Genomic DNA, 25,270 nt, shown 5'->3' with positions numbered 1-25,270 from the left:
ATAAACTCAGGCAGTGGTTGCGCGTAAAGGCTCTATTTTCACAGAAGACAAAAAGCTGTGCCCGTACCCCTTGCACAGGCAAGGCCGCCACGAAGGCGGCAGAGGGGGCGTGGCCTCCGTGAGGGCGAAGGGGGCGTGGCCTTCGTGGGGGCAAAGGGGGAGTGGCCTTCGTGGGGTAAAGGGGGCGTGGCCTTCTGCCCTCAGGCTCCGCCCCTCCCGGGGCGGGCCCGCGTCATTACCATGGCAACGCGTCTCGCGTCGCCCCGAGTGGGCGGTGCGGCGGCGCCGGCTCAGGCATTCGCGGCGGGCAGCCCGGGGCGCGCCGGCGGGGTCCTGCGGCGGGCGGCGGCGGCCGGAGCGGTGGCGGCCGGGCGAAGATGGCGGACGTGCTGAGCGTGCTGCGGCAGTACAACACGCAGAAGAAGGAGATCGTGGTCAAGGGCGACGAGGTGATCTTCGGAGAGTTCTCCTGGCCCAAGAACGTCAAGACCAACTATGTCATCTGGGGGTGAGCGACGCGGCCGGGGGAAGGGGCGGGCGGGGGGAGAAGTTGCCCCGAAGTTGCGCCCGGGCAGCGGGGACGGGGGTCCCGCCGTCCTTGGGGCCGCGGCGCCCCGCAGGCAGCGAGGCAGGCGGCGTCGGGCGGGCCGGTGCTGCTCCCGCGGGGCCTCGGGGCCCCGGCACCCTGCCCGGGTGTCCCGTGGGCGATCCCTGTCCGCCGGCAGCCCGGCCGGGCGGGAGCAGTCGCCGCTGCCTTCGGGGACGTTCCCGGGTGCTGCCCTGCGCCGGCAGAGCCGCGGAGCCGGGCCCGCTCCTGGCTCCCGGCGCTCCCGCCGTGCCGGGGCCGCGTCCTGCACACTCATGCGATGAGATGGCAGGAGGCAGCTTCGCCCGAGTTCTTGCGGGTGTTTGGTGAAGCAGACGCGTTGTGCCGTTCGGACAAGGTTCTCGGGCACACGGCGGATTCTGGGGCATTCTGCGCGGGGCCAGGAGTGGCAGTGGGTGATGCTGATGGGTCCGTTCCCGCTCAGCACAGTCTGTCACTCTGCTGTCCTGCCTTGTCGGGGCTGCTTTGATGCAGCAGAACAAAGGCAGCGAGGTCCGGCGCTGCCTCCGATGAGCTGTGCAGGTGCTCTGCCCCCACCTGAGGCCTCTTCCTGGGCAGGACCTGGTGCACGCTGCTTCCTAGTTGGTCTTATCGTAATAAACAAATACAGAGAGTGGCTTAAGTGATTGTATTAGATAAAATGCCCGGTTTTAGAAAACTTATAGAAAACGAGGGGTTTTACCTGTTGAGTATCCTAGTACAGCATGGATTGCTTGCATTGCAAAGGAGTTGCTTATTTGCCTTTCCTCAGAATTCAGCAGCTGCTTGCTTTGTAATGTCCTTGCTAGAAGGATTCCCATGTATGTTTTTCAAACTTAAGAGGGAAAAATGCTTCTTGTTAAAGTTCAGGTACTGATCAAAGAGGCCATGTTATCCAGTGAACCTTTGTGGAAAAGCAGAAGTGCCTGCAGATTTCTCAGAAACCCCCAAACTTGTAATTGAGTCTGACCAGGAATTATTTTTTTGTTTTGTTCTCATAATTATGATATGACTATTAGTGGCCTTAGATTGAGAGAGAGAAAGGAAATAAGCCTACTTGCTTATCTTCAGTTGTAGGTGGACTTTTCCTAGCTGATTTTACTTTGTGCCTTATGTATTACTAGAAATATGGTTTTTCATTACCTGTTTCAAGCTCTCAGAAACTAATTTTGGAGTTATTTGTGTTCCTGGCTGAGTGAGGGATACTGGTATGTAGGCTGAAGAGGAAGAAAAATATTTGGATAAGCAGTTGCAAGTCCTGGCTGTATTTTTGCTGGGCAGTGTGGAGACACTGTGGTGCTTTCCTTGCTACGAGTTGCTTTTCCCAAGTGGCAACAAGTAGTGGTTAAGCAGACAAACAAGTTTCATTGGCCTTCTGCAGGGAACAAGAAACTGATCTGCCAGCCCTTTTCTATTGCTCAGGAGAGCTTGGATTAGACCCAGAAATCATTCCCAAAAGCCTAAAAGCAGCTGGAGAGCCAGCCTTGCTCTGTACAGCCAGGCAGCTTTATCCTCCAGGTCAGGAAGGGTGTGTGGGTGAACAGAGGCGCGCAGCAGCAGCAGCTCCCGGTCAGAGCTCACCTCCCAGGCAGGTGTGTGGCAGAATTGGAGGGGTTTTGTTCTTTGGTTTGTTTGAGGTGAGTTAGTCGATCTTGGTTTGGACCAGTGGCTTCTGAACTTTTGCTAGGATCAGGCTGCTCTGGGTTCACAGCATTTCTTGTTAACCACTGTGGCATTTTGTGTGTCTCAGCTTTAAATTGAAGACACTGTAAAAATGGGACCAGTTCTGCAAGCCAGGCTCAGTAGCTGAACACCACACTTCAGGAGCTGCTAATTTAGGTAATTGCCACACTCAGGAGGGACATTTTCAAAAACTTTAAAGATTCAAACCCTTTTATATTCAGGTCACTTGACAGGATCCAAATTACGCTTGCACTGAGCAGGTGTTGGTGGCTTAGTCTTTCACAGAACAAACCAGGAGTTCTGTTTTCGGTGTCCACAGCAGAGTTTCTGTAATTGCATCTGCAGCCTGAAGAGAGAAATGCTGGGCTGAAGAGCAGCAGTGGCATTTGTCCCTGCTAGAATTAGAAGTAGTCCCACGAGACATTTAGCTCTGGCTCCTCGAGCAGCTTAGCTGGCACCAGTCAGCAGTGCTGCCCTGCATTGCCTTCTCCCTCTGCTAGCACAAGTGAGGAATCAAGCCAAGTTAAAGGTAACCTGCAGTAAAAAAACAAAACAAAACAAAAAAAAAGTGGGGGGAAAGCAACTTTAATCCAGTTTAATTTCCAGATAATAATTATAGGACTGCTCCTGCTGGCACATGAAAAAGGCTTGGTGGTGTGAGATGAAGTGGTTTGTGTGTTTTGACCTATGGGCCCTGAAAAGTGATTAATGAACCTGTTTCAAAACCAAAGGAAGGAATGAATCTGCCAGAGAAATTTATTGCTTTGTTTGCCTAGTCAAGGGGCTTGGATATGCAGCTGAGTTTTTAAAGAGTGAGCAGCTGGCCCTGGGTATTGTCAGTTGTGTGATACTCAGTGTGCTTTGTCATGTGTTTTTAAAGGTTTCTGTTTGATTTTGTGGATGAGGCACAGGTCTTTAATCCCTCTGTAAAACTTCAGGTTTTGAAACAGGAAAGAGGAAGTAAAACTGTTAAAAATTAATACATTCCTGGTGCCCACAGGCAGAAGGTGAATTGATGAGAAAGAAGTAAGTTTCTGGTATTAAAAATGAGCAGGTGAAACTTGCTCTCTCCTATTATATAAACAGTTTCTCCATTTTTAAGTTGGGGTTTATTTTGCAAAAGATACAACTTTTCCTTATATTTTTGCTTTATTGATTGTCACTGGGTTTGTTGAGGTCTGCCTCTTAAGATTTTAAATTTTTATTAAGCAATTGATGCCATAACTGAATATGGGAAATAACACAATTAATTTCTATTTCTCCTTTGGATGTTTGTAAATCAAATGAGGCAAGCTACCCTCAGATCTGCCTGTTTTTAGTTCTCTGTGTATTTAGCAGGAGCACACCCTGATGTTGAAATGTCAGTTTAGGCTTAGGTTTTCTCCTTGTGTGCAACTGCTTGTGCATCTGATGATTTCCAGTTAATGTGCAATATCTTGTCCTCCTAATAAAACATCCTCTCAGAGCCATAATGAGCACGGGGAATTTTTGTGTGTGTGGTTGGTGAGGTACCAGCTGTGCCCTGCTAAGCTTTGGCAGTGCCTGTGGCTTTGTAATACTGTATTTTTTCAATTAATAGATAATGGTTCAGTATTTGTGTGGTTTTGTGTTTTATCATTTATTGCTAAATATTGTTAAAGCTTGAGTAGGTGACCAGCTGGACTTCTCTCTCATGCTCAGTGCATATGGCACCCTTCAAAGCAATAATGAGTTATTCTGAATTAGACAATCGAAAGTGCTTGTTTTGAAATGAAGTGACAGCTCTATCATGTGACATCACGGCTTTGCTTCGGAGCCAAGCCTGTGTGGAGGAAGCTTTTGTTTGTGCCACTCCCTCCAGTATATTTAGATACCACCTTATCAGAGATGATTACTGCTTTGCTGCCTGGTCAAACAGTTCCTTTGTGAGTGTCCAGTTCTGGTGGCTGCCTGTGGTTGTGAAGCCAAGTTTTGGCTTCTAAACAGTTGACAAAAAGATTCTGTGTCTACTCCCTTTCCTCTGCAGCAACAAAAGTACAGGCACCCTTCACCTGATGCAGACCAAGTTTTCAGAAGGAAGGGACAGTGGTAAGAGAGACCCTTTATTCCCTTTATTTTACAGTTCTGGTATCCAGAGTCCCTTTTCTCTGCTTGTTATTCTTATATTTTTCTCAGGCATCATTGTGAAGGTTTCAACTTTACCGCTAATAATGAATTCTGAACAGGTTATTGGGCATTCTTAGCTAATTTCAGAAAACTAATGACAAGCAAAAGCAGTAGGTGGCATTAAATCCACAGTACTGAGAAAACACACACTTCTGTTGGCTTAGTGGATTTTTGTGTGTCTCTTTCAGGCTCCATCAAGTTGTGACTGAGTATTTTTTATGTCCTCTCCCTTCCCCCAGTGAGGCACTTCTGTGGTCTGTTTTGGTGCTGATGATGAGCCATGAGTAAAGCCACTGTACTTAGAAAGAAAACTCTTTTAATGAAAGGTTTCTTCCTGAAATCTCTAGTTTGTTGAAAATCCTCTACCAGTGTTAAATTTATAGGTTTGGGCTGGTTTTGTGGTGGCTTCTCCTCCTTGGGCTTTAGGGTGAGCCAGCTGGTTGGGGACAGGGCCTGGGCAATGTGGAGGAGCCCTGTCCTGCCTGGAGCTGGGGTGTGACACTCAGTCCCCAAAGTGCAGCTGGGCAGTGGAATTGCTGCTTTGGCTGTTTTCCTGACTGCCAGGTCTGCTTCAGAGCAGTTGGAGTGTTCAGAGAGTCAGGTTCTTTGAAAGAAGGACAGGCATTGCTTTGCCTAAAACATCTTGTAATAACAGCAGAATGGATGGATGTGTGAGGGGGGGAATTATGTTCAATGTACATGGAGCCAAGCTGAGCCAGGGATTTATTTGGCCTTGTTTGGTGTGGTTTGTTTGGGTTTTTTGTGAGTAGTTGCACGGAACAAGTTCCCTTTTAGACTTAAAAGCTGTATCTTTGAAACAAGCTGTTTGAAAGCTGACATTGAACTTGATGCTGTTGTGTTGTTCTGATGTGGTCTGACTCCAGTATGGGAGCTCACTGATTTTGTATCCTTCAGGGTTTTGCTGGTTTTGTGTGCAATTAATTTGTAGTCACGCCTTATTTTGTTCTTTTGGCACCATTTTGCACCCTTTGCTCCCTAGACTTTGTGGAATTTATATATCCCAAGTTCTCACTGTGCTGTCTCTAGTGCTGCAAATTCTGGCCTGTTGCACCTGAAGATGATGTAATACTTTATTTTGTTTGCAGCTCAGTTCTGTTTCTCTGGCTGTCTCACACAGTTCCTTTAATAATCACAATAAATAATGTGAATGAGGGGGAATGTGTAGTTACAATTTCCCAAGTCTTGCTTGTTTATTTTACAACGCATCCAGCTCTTATTTTGGATCGTTTTGGGAAGGTTTTTTTAATAATTCATTCAGTAAAGAGGCTGCAAGAACTCATTTCCCTCACCTGTGTTTTTAGCACAATTGAGAGCACACTAGTTGAGCAATAGCCTGATAATAATATTAACTGCTTGCTTTTTAAACTGTCATCTGAAAAGAAGAGACCTTTTCTAAAAGAGGGTGTGCTTGAGACAGAGATGAGTTAACTGTGACAATCTTTTCCTGTGTTACAGGACAGGGAAGGAGGGCCAGCCCAGGGAGTACTACACCTTGGACTCTATCCTGTTCCTGCTCAATAATGTGCACCTTTCCCACCCCGTCTATGTCCGTCGTGCTGCAGTAAGTGACCACACAAAATGCGATTTTTGTCTTGTGATAATGACCACGTGTGTAGCTGTTTTCAGGGAATGATAATAGTTTTGTGTATGAATTTGGCTGGGAAAGTGAGAACAATGTGCAGCACAGTGTGAGTGTGTGTGTTTGAAAACAGGCATCTCTGCAGAAGGATCACATGACAGGTCCTGTCAGGGTGGAGTGTTTTTCTTGACAATTCACTTCCTTCACAGATTATCCCTTCAAACCACCAAATTATGTTTACAGCAAGAGTTTGTCAACCAATTATTAACAGTAATGGCAGCATTTATCTTAATATTCTATGGACACAGTTGTTTCCAGCACTAAACTGTTTCAGTAGTACTTTTTTCCACCTGTTGTGTGGAGTGATCCCAATCTAGGTGATCCTTTAGTGCCTTAGATGGCAGGGATCTGCAGAATGGAGAACAGCAGAACAGCTTTGGAGTGGACTTGGAAGTGAGCATTCAATTAAAAAATTGCTGGTTAAACCCTACAAATGAAGGTACAGAAATTTTTAAAAAAGTCCTTTTGATTTCCATTTGACTGCGTTTTACCAGGCCACTCTTCATCTTTCTTGTGCTTCATTGTTACCCGAGACAGCAGTGGTGTGTTGGAAGAACACAGCTGAGATACTTCATTTCTGTGTATCAGCACAGACTCCTGGTAGAGGAGTGTGTGTGTGTGATAAAGGCTAGTTCTTCATCTTATTTACAAGATTCAAGGGAAGGAGGAGAAGGCTGCCCTCTCTTTCAGTTTTGTAGCAGGCTGCATGTTTAATTTTGTGTAGCTGAACATCCTCTGGGATGTGGTTGCATTTTAAGGGTGGCAGGACGTGTCATGTCTTTGTATGAATGAGAAGTTTGCAGTAAAAGTGAAAAATCTTCAGCAAGAGTCTCTGTGAGGGAAGTCCAGTTAAATGTCACATCTATTATTATCTTTTCAGACTGAAAACATTCCTGTTGTGAGAAGACCTGATAGGAAGGACTTGCTTGCATACCTGAATGGGGAGACATGTGAGTGATGTGTTCTTTTGGACACACAGTGCTCTTTACTGCTTCATATTCGTGGCACAAGGGAGGGGTAGGAGGGGAGGGCTGGGTAACAACAGGCACTTTGCATCTTAACTGAATGTGCTGGAACTTCTCAAGCAAAGTTACTAATTATTGTGCTTTTAACTGTCTTCTTAAATGAACTGTTTTGCTTAGAAAGGAGCTGCATTTCTACATGCATGTTTAGAGGGGAAGATTTTTATTACTGTTAGCCTGCTTTGGTTAATAATTATGTGTTAGAATGCTTAGCATGTATGTTTTTTCCTTCTCTAGAGTATGGGAAGCTTTCATTGATGTTAAATACAAGAAATGTGTGGGATGAAATCTTCAGTTTAATAAAATATATTAAATCACTACTTTGTCAGTCTGGCAGATTTGCCTGGCATTTCATCATCTTAAATTTTTTGTTAACAATAGTCAGAGAAAAGAGGTTTCTCTGAGAGAAACAGAAATATTAGCTTTGTAAGATGCTGTGTTTCGTAGGTGGTCTTCAAATTTGAAATATCTTGGAGTATGAGATTATTTTTGTAATATGATGAGTAAAATCACTTTATATATATACTTTTAAAGGGATCAGTAGGTTGTCTTCTTTTAAAAAAAACCCTAGACAAACCAGTAGATCTTGATTTTAGGTTCAAACTCTCATTGTGACTGTTTTCTTTTATGAGTGGTATATGGAGATCATAGAATCACTGATTAGTTTAAGTTGGAATGGAGCAGAAGAGGTCACCTGGGTCAGTTCCTTTTTCAAAGAAGGGCCAAATGTCCCTGAGCAACATTTTTTAGCTTTACATTCAGTCAGGTTCTGAATATTTCCACTCCACTAGTCCCAGGGTTTGACCACCTTTGCTATCTGATATGTAGAGTTTCCATTGTTGCAGTTCATCTGTTGTCCTTCTTTCATTTATTATTGCAAATACTATTGCAAATATTTTCTATTTAAACTGAATGTTCTGTTTGAGTGCAGCAACCTCATCAAGCATAGACAGAAGTGCTCCACTTGAAATTGGTCTTCAACGATCCACTCAAGGTACAGTTTAACTAAAAAATAACTTTGTGGTTTATATTTATAAAAATCTACTACAGTCTTGCATTTTTAATGTCCTCTTTTTCTTGTAGTTAAAAGAGCAGCAGATGAAATTTTAGCAGAAGCAAAGAAACCAAGAATAGAGGTAATGACAGTGACTGTCATCAGTACAAATTGGGGGTGGAGGTGAATGGTGGTGTTTCTCTGTTTTTGTAGGGATTCCACTGGGTTACTTTGGTGTACAGTGTGCTTCTGTCCATGTGAATGGGAGCTGGAAGGGCTTGGAAGTTAGGCTGGAAGAATTGTGGTTCTTGAGAGGAAAATTCAATAGCTCTGTGCTTAGTGCTAGTGCCCAGATCCAAAATCATTTGAAAAAAAGATTGTCCATGCAAATGTGAAGAAAACACTTCTGAATAGCTTCAATTCTAGCTGTATTAATGTTTGAGAAGAGAATGCACAGGAACTGAAACCTGCCTGTCCCTTCCAGGATGAGGAGTGTGTGCGCCTCGACAAGGAGCGCTTGGCAGCTCGGCTGGAGGGGCACAAAGAGGGCATCGTGCAGACCGAGCAGATCAGGTGGGGCTCCTTTCCTGGTGCCTGATGGGGAGAACAATTCCTGGGCTGTTCAAAGCAGCCAGTTTTGCTTCTGTCCTGCAGCTCTCAGTGGAAATTTTCCTCTTTTTGATACTCTTAGTAATGTTTGAGGAATCTCACCTTGCAACACTTATGACAGCACAGATTTTTGAGGCATTTATGAAATCCATAATCATAGCTAACCAGATAAAATATGTATTTTGAGTGACTTCTTCCTATCTCTTATATGTATTTAAAAGGAAACTGTAGGGAAAAAAAATCTGATTGTGGCATAATTAGAAAGCATAAGAATAAAAAAAAATCACAAAGTACACGTGATTTTGTAAAAATTAATAATTTGGATGCTACCTTGAGTGTATCACAACTTTGCAATGCTGCAGTGAGGATTACCAATTGTTGTTTGAATTACTTTGCATTCTCTAGTTATCAGTTCTTTTAATGCTGAATGTAAAAGCCTGCCCCTTTAAAAAAAGTACAAATATTTACAGGCGGTGAGTTTCAACCCCATGCTTGACCCTGCTGTGAACCAAGCAGCAACACAAAGAAGTTCCCTTTCCAATAACAGAGTTATAGAGGAGAATGCTTCACAGCCAGTCCTTGCATTCATTTTTTCACATATTCTTAAAGAAAAAACCCTGTGTAAGAGTGAATTTGGTGTGGACAGTTAGTATTGTGCAATTCAGTCTTTCTTTTATTTTCTTCAGCTCACCTGCAAAACAGGCTGACTGACAGCCCAGTTCTGTGTTTGCAATTAAAAGCAAACACACATAGGTATTGCACTCTTGGATCAAGTGAGCTCTCTCAAACCCAGATGAATGTGGATGAGGTTACCACACTCTGTGGTTTTATGGCCTGCATGGTCTGGGAAGGTACCACATCCTCCAAGGGACCAGGTCCTCATAGCTGCACCTCAGCCAAGGTTTAGAGTAATGCTTGGAAAGCCTCAGAGAAGCCAGGGGTTGGCTGGCTGCACACAAAATTGTAATTCATTAAAAATAACAGGGAACTGAAATTTGGGTGTTGTTATAAATGAAGGTGTTGGTCCTGATGCTTTAAATTTGGATTCTTTATTTTTGTTTGGACTTTTGGATGGTCTCTGTGTTAGTGATGTCTTTTGTCACAGATTGGATTTACATGCCCAAAACAGCAATGCTAAGCCCACATAATATTTCAGTGTATATATAAGGTGACTCTTTTGTGGTTTTTAGCATAGCCTTAAACTTTGGCAGGATGAAGTTACTCATTCACAAATTCCTTCAGAAGAATCGTTTGTGCAATTATTCAGTCTCTACTGTTCGTTTTGCTCATTTAGGTCCTTGTCTGAAGCTATGTCAGTGGAAAAAATTGCTGCTATCAAAGCCAAAATCATGGCAAAGAAAAGATCCACTATCAAAACTGACCTGGATGATGACATAACTGCTCTGAAACAGAGAAGTTTTGTTGATGCTGAAGTGGATGTAACTAGAGATATTGTCAGCAGGGAGAGAGTATGGAGGACAAGAACTACAATCTTACAAAGCACAGGCAAGGTAATGCTCTGGGTTTTGTAATCCCTATGACAAACTGCATTTTTATTTTCTGTATCTAATTTGTTCATCAGAGGTGACAGGGGGATTATGTTCAGTGTTCCATGTAAAGGTGGGCTTGCAGGGCTGTTGGCACAGTGACAGAAGTTTGGTATTATCATGTTACAAGAAATCTAAATTGTATCTCCAACTACTTGCTCCAGCCATTTAAAAGATACTAAGTAATCACTTAATTCCTCTCAACCAAAGTTGGTTTGAGCTCTGGAATGGGGAGAGCTCCTTGAAAATACCTGTGGGTTGGAAACAGACCAAAGTGGTGAGTAATTGATAGGAAGAGCAACCCATGTACATTGGAAGTCCAAAGGCCTCTACGTTGTGCAAAACACCAAAGATAGGAGGAAGAATGCTGGAATGAACAAACCCAGAAAGTGTTACCATGGAGAGGTTTTTGTCCCTTTACACTGCTTTTGGCTGCACTTGGTTATGTGCTGCTCTGAACATGGGTGCAAGCACAGCTGACAGCTTGCTCTTTTTGGGCAGTAAGCTTGCTTTATTGCAGAGCCACTTAGCATTAAATTTCTCAAGGAAACAGTAAATCAATTTCTAAAAGATTTCAAGGGTCTGTTTTCCTGAGGTTATTGTCAAGCTGCATCCTTTGCCTTCACTACTTTTAAGTATTGTCACAGGAAAAGAATGTTTGGAAGTAAATGAGCTCTCAGTCTTCATTTGTCTTATTTTGAACAGTATTTTACATAACTCTCACCTTCCCAGCATTGTCTCAGGGCATTAGTAGTAGAATAATTTAATTCATGAATTAAATGATTACTGGGTATGTGACACATCCCTGTGTGCCATGTACAGAGTGAGTGTTGCTTCTTTGAGTCTGGGAGATCTGACCCAGGGAGAAAGACAAGAAACAAGAGGTGAAGTTTGTTCTTGGACTGTGCCATGCAGTTCTGTGAGCAGCCTGATGGGTGTATGGGCATAACAGCAAATCTCTTTTGGTTTGGGCAAGGTTGCAGGAACATTCTTGATAGCTTGGACAGAAATCACCAACTTTAATGTTTAATAAAGTTCATATTTTCCAAGTAGCAGTGAGAGTAAGTAGATGAGGAAAAATCACATGTTACTGAGGGCTGTGATTTATCCCAGAACAGCTCAGGTTTTTCATTTTTACATTGGTTGGGAGGGTTGTTTGTGTGTTTGTTTTTTTGTTTTTTCTTGAACCTTTGTGAGGACCTTCTTGAAAGTTGTGAAGAAACTCAGATACGTTGTCTCAGGCAAATAATTTCTTCCCTTCTCCCCTGTTCCTTTTAAGAATTTTGATCAGGGAAGCATGCTACTGCTCTGCAAATGCTGTTTTGACTCTTCTGTATGATACTTGAATTGCTGATGTGCCTGATAATTCTTTTTATTGTAAATTTTCACTATCTGCTTGGTATGAGTTTATCTGCAGTCTCTTGAATGCTCCTAGAGTATTTAAAACCAAAAATAACTTCAGCAGTGCATGCCTTTTTAATATCTGAGTTCCTTTGGAGCTCCTGGGTGAATGGTAACAAACAGTGAGCACTCCTAGATGTAAATTTTGTTGTTTCTTTGCAAAAATTCCTTCAGTCCAAGGCTGCTTCTCAAGCTCTTTTCCACAGAGCAACACTCCTGTGTGTGTAAGTTTTCCCAGTATTCTCTGTAGTAAACTAAGATCCAGAAACAGCTTAAGATGCAAAAAGGAAACACTGGGAAGATCAGGACATAGTACAAAAAAAAATCTCTTGACCTTTTCAGCTTACTGCCAGGTTTCCTCTGGTTTTGATATGTTTGAAGAAAATATCAATTCCTCCAGCAATATGCTTCTCCAAATTCTTCATAGATGCCAGTAACATTAACTGTGGTTCTGAAGCATGTACTGTTTCTCCTTTTGGACACACTTCCCAATTCTGAAGTTTGCTTTATAGAACTGTTCAGGATTCCTTTATGTCTCCAGTGATGTAGTGTTCTTTTTTAACATTTAAAAAAATTCTCATGCATTCTGTCCTTTTACCTGCTGCTTTTATTGCCAGCATCTTCACTGTCTCCCATCTCCCCTTGCTGAAATGACAGTGGTAGGTTTTTCCCTGGCTGTGGGCTTTTTTTGCTTTATGAGAATGTGGAATTTGGGTGCATTAATACTCCTGTTGTGGAAGGTGCTTCAGTGTCATTCCCAGTTTGTTTGACCCCTAAGATTTCTGTCATGCATCACACAGGTCCCCTGTCTGTATGACCTCTGTGTTGCCCTCTTTTGATCACATGTAGCACTGATCCCTGGGTGTCTGTTTACTGATTTCTCTGATGTCCCTGTATTTGTAAAAATCAGACACTTCAGTTCACCTGTCCTCTTCTGGTTTTAAGATTTCTACATATATATTTATCTGCTTGCTCATTGTTACGTTTTGCTTAAAACTTTTTGTTGAGTTATTTTCCCATAGTTTTCTGTCTGATTATTATGCAGTTCTACCTCTTTTGGAAAGTCAGTGTTTGATTTAATTCCTAGTAGATGAGTCATCCTGCACTGTTTTATTTGTTGGCTTTCCCCAAGTGTATTCTGTAGTCTTCTAGATTTTTATGAATAATGTGGCATTTTTATGTGATCACTTTTCAGAGCCAAACTGCATTTGTTTAGAATAAGGATTTTTTTTCCTTGTCATAGTAACTTAATTTTAGAACTCTTTGACAGCATATGTTGTTTATAGGAATTTAATTTCAGGAAGAGTTTTGAATCCATACATAGGCTATTTACTATCATAAGTGTTTGAAATGTTAGTTTTTGCATCAGTGCTCTGCACAGGTTTCAGCTGTGTGCATGTTTTTAGCTAATGGGAGGCTGTTCTGTAAAACAAACCACGGAATACCTAGAAAAGACCCTGTGTTTATTCCAAAATTGATTCTTTCCTTTGACATCCTTCCTCTAGCTTTCTTTCCTAAAAATCCTTTTGTTTTTATCATCTTCTGTAGCAGGCAACAACAATCTTTTCTGAAGGAAAAACCTCCTCATTTCATCTGTACTGTAAATGTATTTGGCACTTGAATTTTCCCTGTGGGAACAAGTTAAAGTAGACTAAGCAGGAGTTTCAGCATTCACAGGTGTATTTGGAGAGTGTGTTTTTGTCTGTGACTGCTGGTGTACTTGATTTCTATTTTGTTATTTATTTTTAATCTCCCAGACTGCTCAGAACTATTTCTTAGATAAGCAGCAACGTAACTGGATGGGCTGTGCTGAACATGCTCTGCTTGTGTGTAGAGAAATCTTAAAGCTGGGATCTTGGAAATGCACTAATACTGGCCTTGTGAATTTGTAACTTTTTGAAATGAACCAGTGTTCTGATAGGAGCAGCTCTGAGCATTTTAGATGTTCTTTAAAGAAAAAAAACTACAGTGTCTCATCCTTTTCTTTGTAGAGGGTGGTGGGTTGACCTTGGTTGGATGGATGACAGTTGTCCACAAGCTGCTTCCCTCCTCAGCAGGATGGCTGGGAGAAAATAAGATTCCAAAAAACGTGTGGGTCAGTATAAAAGCAGTGTAATAAAAAACAAAGGTTGTGTGGAGAAGCAAAGGAGGACAAAAGATGTATTCCTCACTTCTCATCAGCAGGAAATCTCCAGCCACTTCCTGGGGAGTATTTAGCTGTTGATACAGAAGACAAATATTGTAAGAAATGCCCGTCCTCCTTTTTTGTCTTAGCTTCTGCTGCTGAGCAGATGTGATGGGGAATATCCCTGCAGTCAGCTGTCCTGGCTGTGTGTCCTCTCAGCATCCTGCCAGCCCCAGCTGCTGAGCAGGGGCTGCTGGAGGCAGCCCTGGTGCTGGGCCAGCAGCAGCCCAAACCCTGGGCTAGTATCAGCACCCTTCTGGCTACCAAGGCACAGTGAGCACCACCAGGGCAGCTGGGGCAGATTAACTGTGCCTCAGCCAGACCCAGTTCGTGTGAACATGCTACAGATTATTGCTAAAACTTCAAATTTCAGCCAGCACTCTTCAGCTATCTTTTTCTCACAGTTGCTAGTATATTAGAATTATATTTTCTCAAGTGAACTCTAACCCTGTGTACAAGGAAATAACATAATCCAGCCTGTCAAAGATAGGGGAAGTCTTAAAGGTTATAGCACATAACCTTTCTAAATCTCTTCAGCTGAGAAGCTGAACAGTAGCTGCACACTCCTGATGTAGGTGCATGGTCCAGGCAGACACATTTACACATCTGTCAGCAGCTTTGGGGCATTTCTCAGCTTTTAGCATATGTGTAAATATTTTCTCCTCCCTGGGCCTTCTGTAAGTTTTCTGGAGACATTGTCGGGCACTGGGAGTGCAGAGTGACCTATATGGCATCTGAACATCACTGCCTGCCTGGGGACAGTCCAGGAAAAGCACTGAAGTAGAACCATGTAAGTTGGACAGGAGAAATGGCATTTGAGGTTTACATATTTCTCATGGAGTTAGGGGTGTATAAAATCTAAGAATGCTGGGATGTGGGCTCTTTCTGTAGGTAACTGTTTATAATGGAAAAACTGTTAAAACTTGGCATGGGATCAGAGTTAGCTGGAGCTGAGTCCCTGTAGTTTCATAACCTTTACATCATGAAATTGTATCTTTTTGTAAGTGTAACCTTGTTCCTGTAAGTGTATATTACTTACAAGGTCAAGGTTGAAATGTTGAAGCAACTGTCTGGTTTTTTTCTTGTTGTTGCTTCACTGCTGCAGACTGGTGAATTTGATTCTCTCTCAGTCTGGGTAGTTATACTTTCTCTGCTTAATATAATATATACAAAAAATTAAGAAAATATTCTAAATTACAGCTTTTTAATATAAAATTCTTCGTTCTTTCTAACAAGGTAGGAACTAAGCCTGAATCAAATAAAATACTTTCCTGCCTTAATCCTTATATTTATATATCCTCTGTTCCTGTGTGAAAGATTTAGACTGGGCTACATTTTCTTAAGTTTTTTTTTGAAAGTATGGAAATCTTACACTCTATAACAAATAATTTGATTCAATAAACAACTTTGTTTTTTAAGCCTTTATGGCCTTTAACCTTTTATATCTTTAGTTATTGTAATGTACTAGTTCTCTATACTTTACTTTTAGAAAGTTACCTGATGTCCCGTGTATTGTTATCCATGACACAGGATGTTAACACAGAAGGGAACAGACTTGAAGCTGAAATTTAATTTCATAGCTCCTGACTGTGAGTTTTATGTATTAAATTTCATCATCCTGATTTGTATTTCCCCACTGTGCCACCCTCAACTTGTGGGTATTTTTTGTGTGCCTGGTGAGAGAAGAGCAGAACTGAGCAGGATAACTGGAGTTTGTAGCTGACATAGCTGGAGGGATTGGCATTTTCCTGCTGTGTGGCATTTACCTTGGATGTAACCCACAACTGCAAATTTATCTAACACAACATCTGAACTATTCCAGCATGTTGTTATTTTGTGGTTTTCTGTATTCTTGTACACCAGTGTTAAAGAGCAGAACTGTTATTTTTCTGCATAGGGAGCATGATTTTTAGTTTTGTGTTACCACCTGCAAAATATTACTCCTGCAGTTAGTACTTGGATATTTTATTTTTAAAATTCATGTATTTTCTTTATAGGTTTGATCTTTTTCACAGCAACTATTGAATTTGAAGTAAATGTTGTGAGAAATCATGTTTTCAGTCACTTTCAGTTCTCATTTTTGTTCTGATGGCTCTTGACCATCCTTACTAGTGAAGCTACCGGTGAGGAGGTTAATACTACAGTTATAATATCAGTTACAGTTTCAGTAATTTAATTTATCTGGAAAAACAATTTTGAAGCAAGACTAATAGTATTTTAATCACTTTAGACAACTAAGATGTCTGGGAGTAAAATTTTGGATATTTTAAAAGAAATTGATTGTAAAAGCATCCCATCTGTGGGCTCTAGGTGGCAGAATTGTCTCACGTTGATGAAAATCACAGCAGTGGGACTCGAATAGCAAATTGAAAAAGGAAATGTGTGGCAGGCAGCGGGTGTCCCTGTGAGTCCTTCAGGTGGCTTTGGGGTGGCTGTGCACAAATATCATGGTACAGCCTGAGTGCCCAAACTCCACTTTGTGCAGGACTGCCTCCCTTAGTAAAACGAGGCAGATTCTTTTATTGCTGCCAGGCACTACTGCAAACATTGTGAATGTAACATTTAAAGGAATGATGGGCCAGATTTTAAAAATTTTATTTGTACTGAGCAATAATAAATCTTGTTTTGTCTATACGTGCCTTGAATTCGACCAGAAATCTGTAGAATAAAGCATGATGTTTCCTGAAAGAATATTTAGGTCAGCTATAAAGTAATTCCTTTAACACTACTCCAATATAACTATTAAGAAATTATGTATTTCCATATGCTGCACTCATAGGAGAAATAAACCAGGATTATGCATAAAGGAGATTGGGATTATTGAGATTTTAGACTATACTGTATCTTCAGCCTGTTACAATGTTGCTGCTCTTCCACACTTCTGAATTAACATGTCAAATTAAATGTTTCAGTTGTCTTTCATATAATAGTCTGGCTATAAAAATTTACTGAAGATAACACAGAGAAAGTGAAAATCGCTGAAATTTTTACTGAAAACATAGTCCACAAATGTACAGGGAGCATAGTCCACAGCTATACAGGGAGCAAATAGAGCTATGTTTTCAGTTCAGCTTCAGTAATACACAATTAACTTTTTGAGTGGAACACAAAGAGAGGCCCAGATGAACTTTTTGTGAAAGGAGTGTCTGATTTTTTTTTTCTTTCCCCCCAACAGTTAGTAACAAGTTGAATTTTGTCAACCTTTTTTATAGACTCCCTAATCTGAAGCTTGGCAGTCATGTGCTCTGCTTTCAGTTGTTCAGCAATAGAAATTCCAGTAGTGTAAAGTGCATTTCTTAAACTACCATTGTCCTGAAAGCAGGATCACAAACACCCATTTATTCAGGTGTTTATTCTCCAGTCCCCTGTGTGGCAGGGTGCTTGTTGTGTACCCCAGCATGGCTTGTCTAGCTCAAAATTGGGCAGGGAACAGTCTGAGGGGTACCACGAGTCCTGCAGCTGTGAATTACAGCAGCAGGGAGGAGAGAAAATCAAACTTTGTCAACAGTTTGCAAATGGAAGATACATAGTCTGAGGCATAGGAGAGTGATGCCTGAAGTGATTTTTTACTTTTTGATTTGAATTCCAGATTTAAATATGTACTTTAATTTTAGATGTGCAAAATATTTTCGTTTAAATATACAGTTTATCACTTCATGTTCCTTATGAGCAGTGTTTTAATTTCTGCTGTATTTTTATGAGGCCATCCCAATGCTGTTTTCACTTTGCTTGTCATGCCATACATAGGAATTACTGAAAATGTGTGATAGGAATATTGCCTTTTTGGCACAGCATCGTGCCTTTCAGTCTGCCAGTGGCTGTAAAGGAGGTAGCAGTATGTCTCAGCATATCAAGCAAATGTATAAAGAAATGTAGTTGGGGCTCAATTTGTCCTTCTCCAGCCCTGTCTAAGTCTGGACAATGTTTACAACATTCTGCAGCTCTTGATTTTCTGGGGATGCATATCCAAGAAATCCTTACTGTCAGTGCAAGTAAGAGTTTTTTTGAGTTTATGTGGTTTTTCTTAGACTCCTCTTTCTCTGCAGTGAAACACCAGAGTGTAAATCTGATTAAAAATGGATTACAACTTAGCTATGGGAAAGTTGTGAAGCACTGTAAGCCATATTGTCTAACAGGGTATATACTTCCAGTTTTACATGTTAGATTTAAGGTTTGATTTTTGTCAGATGATTGAGATGAAGTACACTTCAGATTTTTTTTTCCTCTAGAATTGTTTTCAATGAAGTTGAAACCCATATTTATCCTTGATGATCACTATTAAAAGAATAGTGATTTATTTATTTTTGCTAGCATGATAAAGCTGCTGTAGTGACTAGAAGTCTTTGTTAATGAGAGTTAGGGTTATGGTGAGCTCCAGAAATTAAAGACTGCAATTTTTTAGAACAAACTGTGATATATTGAGATGGAAGTATTTTTGTTACGCAGGAAATTCAGTTAGTGATGTGGCTTCATTAAGCCTTCCTCATCAGAGCAGTCTGATCTGGCTGGCCCTGGGATTTCTCCACAAACATCCTGGCATTTTAAATTGCCTCTGGTGATAGTAATTTGATTTGATGTGTGTTAGTCACTGTGTTGGCAAGGGGTAGAGCATCGGTACAGAAAAACAAATATTTTGATGTTTGGGGTTCTTCCCCTCTTCTTTTCTGCTCTGTCGCCCAGAACAGAAGTTTTTGGTAGTAAAAATACTGTGCTTGATTAAGTTTAACTAAATCTAGGACAGAAGCTAATGGATATTCATATTCTGATCTCTGAAGGGATGAACAATGAGAAGTTAGCAGTCTTCAGCTCTGCAGGGCTTTACAAATCAGCCTGTACATGCCATGGACTTCCTGCTCAATCATTTTTCTGTCACAGTAATATAATCCCATATCCCTGACCAAGCCAGTGACTAGCAAGAAGATGATTTTAGTTTGAGTGCTTGTTAGAACACTGCTGGTTTTCTCCCTTCCAAACAGCCATTAGTTGTGGCCCTGAGGGTCTTGCATTTTCTCACAGTGGAAAAAAGATATCAGCAAGAACATTTCTAATTCCATGCTTATTAGTGGCTTGTTTTCAGCAGATGGGAGAAAGAATCTCCTGGGTTTTTTTACCTGAGTTTGGTCCAGGATGTGCAATTTAAGGTTATTAAAATCCCATATGTTTAAAGGCTTTTGAAAAATTCATCATTTGAAGTTCAAACTCCCTTTAAGACTATGTTAACTGTCGGTTTTATGAGTAAAATATGGATGTAAATGTTGGTTGTAACTTGCTTGTGACTGGAAGATTTGCCTTCTGCATGGACAATCACTCTTACAACATTGCTCCTGTTGTTAATTAGTTCCTCCCTGCAAGTTTCAGAAGATGGAGTAGCCTTGTTTCCTAGAGACAGTGTGTGATACAGCAGAGCAATGATAAGAATTGTGATTGATATGATGCTCAGACCACAGTTTGGGAGAAATCTGAATTTGCAGTAAAAAAGCCTGTAGTTCAGGCTTTGAGTATCCTCATATAATTGATATGTGCATGGCTTGCATCTCTTGCAAGGCTTTTTTTCCCCAGGATTTTTCTGACTGAAAAGAACTTTAAATTTAAGACTTTAAACCACAATTTTGTGTGAGTTCCTTCAGACTTTCTGAAAAGAACTGGGTTTGCTCAGGGGACGACTTTGCCTTTATAAGTGATCTTCCAGTTCCTGCCCTTGGTGGTTTGCAGTGGATTGATAAGATGTTCAGTGAGGTCAAGTGAGCAGGCTTAGGGAAGCTTTTCAGTGGAACTCTCTAAGTGATTTCTACAAAACTCACCCCAGAGGTCTTTGGTTTGTAATTCATGTATTTGTTTCATGATGCCAGTGGTGTAAACACCACTTCAGTGTTAATATACAATACTCTGGAACAATGTAAGCATTTTGTGAATACTTTATATTATTCTGTACCATTAAAAAAAAAAGTGTTTTCCTTAATTGATAAAAGGTTTCTTTTACTGATTACTGCAAATTGACATTAGTAAGACACATTGTGTACACTTAAATCTGTAGCTCAAAGGTTACAAGTGCTTTGAGAGGAGCTTGGTTTACCTTGTGAAGCCAAACAATTAAAGTTAGATAATTAAAGTTAGATTTAGAAGGTGTGGGCCTTAAAGAGTAGGGGGTAGCAGTGATGCCTTAAAACCCTGTCAATGTTTGGATCCTGTCACAGAAAAGGGGTCAGAAATCAGCTGTTTAGAAAATTGGTGCATCAGTTTTGGTTTTCGGTGAAATGTAAATTAGCCAAGTGGTGTCTTCTGCTTGGATGGTTGGTATGTGAAAAGCAGATGGTCAGTAAGGTTCACAGGTACCTGATATCTTTTTCAGAACTTTGCCAAGAATATTTTTGCAATTCTTCAATCAGTTAAAGCCAGAGAAGAGGGCCGAGCTCCTGAGCAAAGACCTGCACCAAACACAGCGCCCACGGTAAGAGCAGTGCTTGGCTGGCCACGAGGGCTGGGACAGCACAAGTGAGAGTACAGGGTCTGCTCAGTGTTACACACACAATTTGTTTGGGTTTACTTCCAAAAAACGCACATTTTTCAAGCATAACTTCACAGCTATTCTTTTACTTAAGTTGCATTTACTGGTATTTAAAGAGTTGAATATATTAGTTTAATTAGTTCAATATGCTCTTGTTACTGAGAGATTAATCTGCTAGTGCCAGCTTCTGCATCTATCAAGCATTAGCCACATGCTGCATCTATTTGCAAAAAATGTATTTGATGAGAGTGCTGCCATTTCAAATGAAGTGTTTTGCTGCTTTTCTGACAGATAGGGTAGCAAATGTTTAAGAATCTGGAACATGACTCATGAGTGGGAACAGCTCGAACCAGCTTTCTTTGCCTGTAATAAAGCAGGACAGACTTAGAGCTGTATTGTTTACTTTTATCTAGGTATTAGACAGGATTTGTTTAGAGTTGTGGTGTTTACTATTGTGTTCTATTAAACCTAATATATCTTTGAACATGGTGGTAGTCTGCTCTAAAAGCTTTTTAATCATGCTGTGTTTTGTTTTTGCTGCTCCTGCATTTAACAAAGAACTAAATTTAAATAGCAAGATGAATTCCAACATGTAAATATTTGATTTGTGTTGTATTTCTTAAATGGTGCATGGCATTATTCAAATATCCCACTCAGAATAGGTGTGAATACATAACTAAGCCATTCACATAAAGGATTGAATTGGTCTTGAGTGCGCCTCTAGATTGGTACTTTTTCTTGTTTCCCAGAATGCCATTTTTCCCCTCAAAATTGTTTTTATTTATTTTATTTAGAAAAAAAATATCTTAATCAGGATGACAATGGAAATTTTGTGTGGCTGAAGCCTTATTCATCAATTGTCAGTTGATTTTTTTCCTTATTAATTCTTTAGATATAACAAAAACTCAGAGATTTTAGTAATGTAGCTTGTTACTGTTATTTTAGTTTTGCCTCAGGTTGTTCTCTTTGCATTCAGTACTAAACTCTGTTTCTGTAAGACTGTAAGTGGATATTGAATGGAAACATCAGAAGTTTTCAAATGCATTGGAACTCCTATGAAAATGAACTGGTTTTATGCTCTTGAGTAGTTCTAAGCAACTTTTCATGAAATTCAAAAACCATCAAATGCCTTTTAGTATGTTTTACAAATGTTATTTAATCTGTTTTAGGATCCCACTTTACGAAATAAGCAACCTATTCCAGCTGCCTACAACAGATATGATCAGGAGAGATTTAAAGGCAAAGAGGGTAAGTCGACTGCAATGCTTTTTTCAAAAGAAAAAAAACCTGACAACCAAAACTGACAAGTCATAAAGGTCATATTAGGAGATTTTATCTGCTATAGTTTAAAAAAACTATGAAAAGACAAAAAAAGAGCTGTAACTGTGCCTGAAGATAGCTTTCCAAGTAATAAAATCCAAAAGTATTATTTTGGAGAAATCATTTCTACCTCTTAGGAAGCAAACTGAAAGCCTAAATCTTCTTGGGGGAAAAAATTGTTTGGGGAGGGTCCTATGCAATTAATAAAAAAGGACAAGGGCAATGATAAGTGTCAGGTGCATAACATGTAACAGATTCCCTATCCTCCAACAATCACAGTTACTCTAAGAGTTGCCTCCAAAAATTCCCAGTAAATATTATATATTTGTGTCTATTTAAATTAAAAAACAGACTGGGAACAGCAGTGCAAAACACAAGTGCCCTTCTGGAGAGGAGATGGAAGCAATCTACAATATTGAACAATTCTCACCAGTTTTAAAACATGGTGAACATTGAACTGGAGTGGTGATTTGTCTTTCTAATGCAATTTTTCTCCTGTCCCCATTGCTTTTTTTAATCTTGTTTTTAGCACAAGTTCAGTTATTTCACTTTCATGTCTTGCTGTGGTTTTATTTTGCAATCTTGTGTTTGTTGTGCTTGGATGGTTTTGTGCTTCTTGCAGAAGGTCATGCAAATTTTGTTACACTTCTGAATTGCCTCTTCCTCCTAGTTCTCACACAAAATAATTTCCCTCTTTAATGAAACTTCCCATGTTTTTAAGGGCTTAATGTTTTTAACGACTTTCTATTCTGACTGCAAGGATTTAAATGCTGCTGAATACCATTTTAAACTGTAAGAGAACAATTCAACTTGCATTTTTTAGAATATTTGGCTTTGTCCAAATGATTACCATTTTTTGTTCTGGGACACTGTAGCCAACTCACCTCTGAAATGATTTAAATTAAAAAAGAAAGTTTTGTAAAGATGCATTTACATGTGAATACATCCTTTATGTTTATGGGGCTGTTTGTTTGTGTGTGAAACTTCCTATGGGAAATTTGGTCAGATATTGTATTATCTCCTCTTGGAGTCTATTCCCTGTTGGCATTAATATATTTCAGTGCAGTGGTTTTATTTGCTACTGCTCATTGTCAGTTGCATGGTGGGATGGAGAAAAAAGCCAAAGCAGGATATTTGGTAGCTTTTTCAGCACTGAAAAATAATCTCAAGTAGCTTCCATGAAGAATGAATTGTTACAAGAAAAACCAAGGGAATTTGGGAAAGAAAGGAACAAAAAATATAAACCTAAACCAACCCTTCCATGAATATTTTTGCTAGTCCTTACTCAGTTTCCTTCTATTGATATCTTAAACCTTCAAAACTCATCTATCTGCCGAGTAGTTTTCCTTTGAAAACTTGTAAAAGTAGTAAATATGTAAACTGGACAACGTGAAATTAAAAAAGTCAGAGCAAGAAATTAATGGTCAAGTGTAACAGTTCAGATGTACCAGAGCCTGTATTTGTGGACTCTTTTACACGAAGCTGAGGTCCAGGGCTGCTCTGAGTCCTCCTGGCTGCCAATGACAAGGTTCTGCTCAGGAACCCTGCACACAACATCTGTCCTGGACAGGGGGGGATTTTTGCTTTTACCACGTCTGTGTGGTTCAGGAGGGAAGAGGAAATAACAAGTTTTGCATAGCAGGAAAGAAGAACCCTGGACAGTTTGTGGAGCAGCTCATTGGGTGTGAGCTTCATGTAGAAACTTCTGAGCAAAAAGCAGGGCTGAGGTCAGATGACTGACAGGGGAAAAAAGATTGTCTGTAATTAGCAATGGTGAAAAATCCATTTCAGTGTTGTGTGATTCTGAGAGTGTGGTGTTGGGGTTTCTCTTGGTGCTGAAATGGGATTGACTGGACTGCAGCAGTTGTTCCAGCTGAAAGATTCCTTTGTGATGTGGTCATACTCTACCTGCCTAAGTCTCTGTCACACTCCATTCTGGAGTGTCTTTATCTGCCTTAACTTGCTGGTTAGTTATATTTGGTACAGTCACACAAAGTTAATTTTGTATTTCAGGTTTCTAGGTATATTTAAAGAAACACATAGGTTAAGAATATCAAGTTAGCTAAGTGTAGGCTAGCACTGGAAATAAAAATGAGGTGTTGGAAAAAAGGTATTTTAAACATGACATTGATTTATGAAGGGTATTGGTACATCACTTGGAAGTTACATAGAATTAGTAATTAACACCTGGATGTTTTAGGAAAGGATCTAGAGATATTTGAGATCTTCTTTGTCTTCAAATTTACTTCAGAAAATAGCAAAGTCCTCATTTACTTCTAGGGTATTGTATTGTAAAACTATTACCTTTTAAATTGTAGTCTAACTGGAACTGTGATTATCGGTGGTTTTCCTGTCATAATTAGGTGTTAATGCACTGATAATGTCATTTGCTTAAAGCTGAACAATGCACATCACTTGCAGCTCTGTCACAAGGGAATTCATTCCTTATGGGATTTTTAATGTAGTTGCCTTCAAAATGGAGCTGTGGCTGCCAAGTACCCAGTGTAGAAGTAGTGAGACTACAAGCAGAAACAGTCATCAATAAAAACAAAATAAGGCATTTTAAATTTTTTTATTAAACTCTTTTTTTTTATTTTTACAGCAAGTTTAGTAAGAACTTGGAATTACACATTTAGGGAAAGATTGCAGTATTGGGACTTCTGGGAAAGAATTCTGAAGGAAAAGAAAGATAATGAAGTTCAAAGAGTAATAACTTGCAGTCTTGATGCTATTGTATCCACTTTATTTAGTAATGATGGATAACATCTACAATAAAGAAATAAACTACAGATTTCTGCCATTCTGAAGGGTTCCCACACCTTGCCCTCTATGGCAGTGGTTGGCTACAAATGGTGGGTTTGGCTAAAGATTGAAACAAATCCAACGAGCAATATCTCTAGGGGTTTTTCTTTATTTTTCACCTATTTGCTCTTTCCTCAGAGGTATTGAAATCCTAGGAAGGGTTCACAGTAGTCCTCTTCTAATTGCAGCAGGATTGTGGTATATTGCCCATATTCAGTATTGTATGATACTACAGTATTTAAAGTTTAGGCAGCAAAGAGGTGAACTGTTTTTCTTTGAATATTTGTGTGCTTTAATACAGAGTTTTTCCATTAGCTATCTTGTCCTTAGCATAAGAAATTCAAAGCTTGTAGATTTAAGGGAGTAAATTTAGGAATTTTAACATGCATCAAGTAAACTGTTGAGTTGCAGCCAAATTTCTCTGCTTCTCGTGATGGATCATTATTTCTGATGCCTCTCTGGTAGACAAACTTAAATTCTTCCTGCCAGATGGGCCAGGCTGTGGTGCTGGAGTGGTTTGATAGTCAGTGTGAGGGGGTGGGAATTGTGCTGTTCTGGAAGAGCAAACAGTGAGTTCCACTTGCAGTCAGTGGAACTGCTCAGCAGCCCAGGGGCAGGCTCGGTCACCTTTTGTCCAGCTGGGGTCTTGTTCCTGCACCTGTGGTCAGGCAGGACAGAGAAACCTTTCCTTTGGTATTCTCTGGGTTCTGTGCTGTTAGAGGGTTGTTTGCAGTGGGAGTTGCACACCCTGGGTATTTGCACATGGAAAGGGGAAGAACACGTTGCTTGGCAGTGCACCCATCCTGCCCAG

The 25,270-nt window shown here is 40.4% G+C and overlaps 1 protein-coding gene across 1 annotated transcript in view; it reads left to right on the top strand.

The window, feature by feature from the left end:
- The first annotated feature begins 270 nt into the window (after positions 1-270).
- CDC73 (cell division cycle 73) overlaps positions 271-25,270 on the top strand; it is a 100,827-nt gene continuing 75,827 nt past the window's right edge. Inside the window, exons 1-9 of the mRNA XM_063407713.1 lie at positions 271-508; positions 5,891-5,996; positions 6,955-7,024; positions 8,028-8,090; positions 8,180-8,232; positions 8,575-8,663; positions 9,994-10,210; positions 20,182-20,280; positions 21,507-21,585. Of these exons, the coding sequence (XP_063263783.1) occupies positions 378-508; positions 5,891-5,996; positions 6,955-7,024; positions 8,028-8,090; positions 8,180-8,232; positions 8,575-8,663; positions 9,994-10,210; positions 20,182-20,280; positions 21,507-21,585 (907 nt within the window). The 5' untranslated portion in view covers positions 271-377. The remainder of the gene's footprint in view (positions 509-5,890; positions 5,997-6,954; positions 7,025-8,027; positions 8,091-8,179; positions 8,233-8,574; positions 8,664-9,993; positions 10,211-20,181; positions 20,281-21,506; positions 21,586-25,270) is intronic.

Source organism: Prinia subflava, chromosome 10 (assembly GCF_021018805.1).
Source record: "Prinia subflava isolate CZ2003 ecotype Zambia chromosome 10, Cam_Psub_1.2, whole genome shotgun sequence".
In the NCBI taxonomy this organism is placed as follows: Eukaryota; Metazoa; Chordata; class Aves; order Passeriformes; family Cisticolidae; genus Prinia; species Prinia subflava.
Note: the sequence above shows the minus strand (reverse complement) of the source record. Positions and strands in the feature narration are given on the sequence as shown.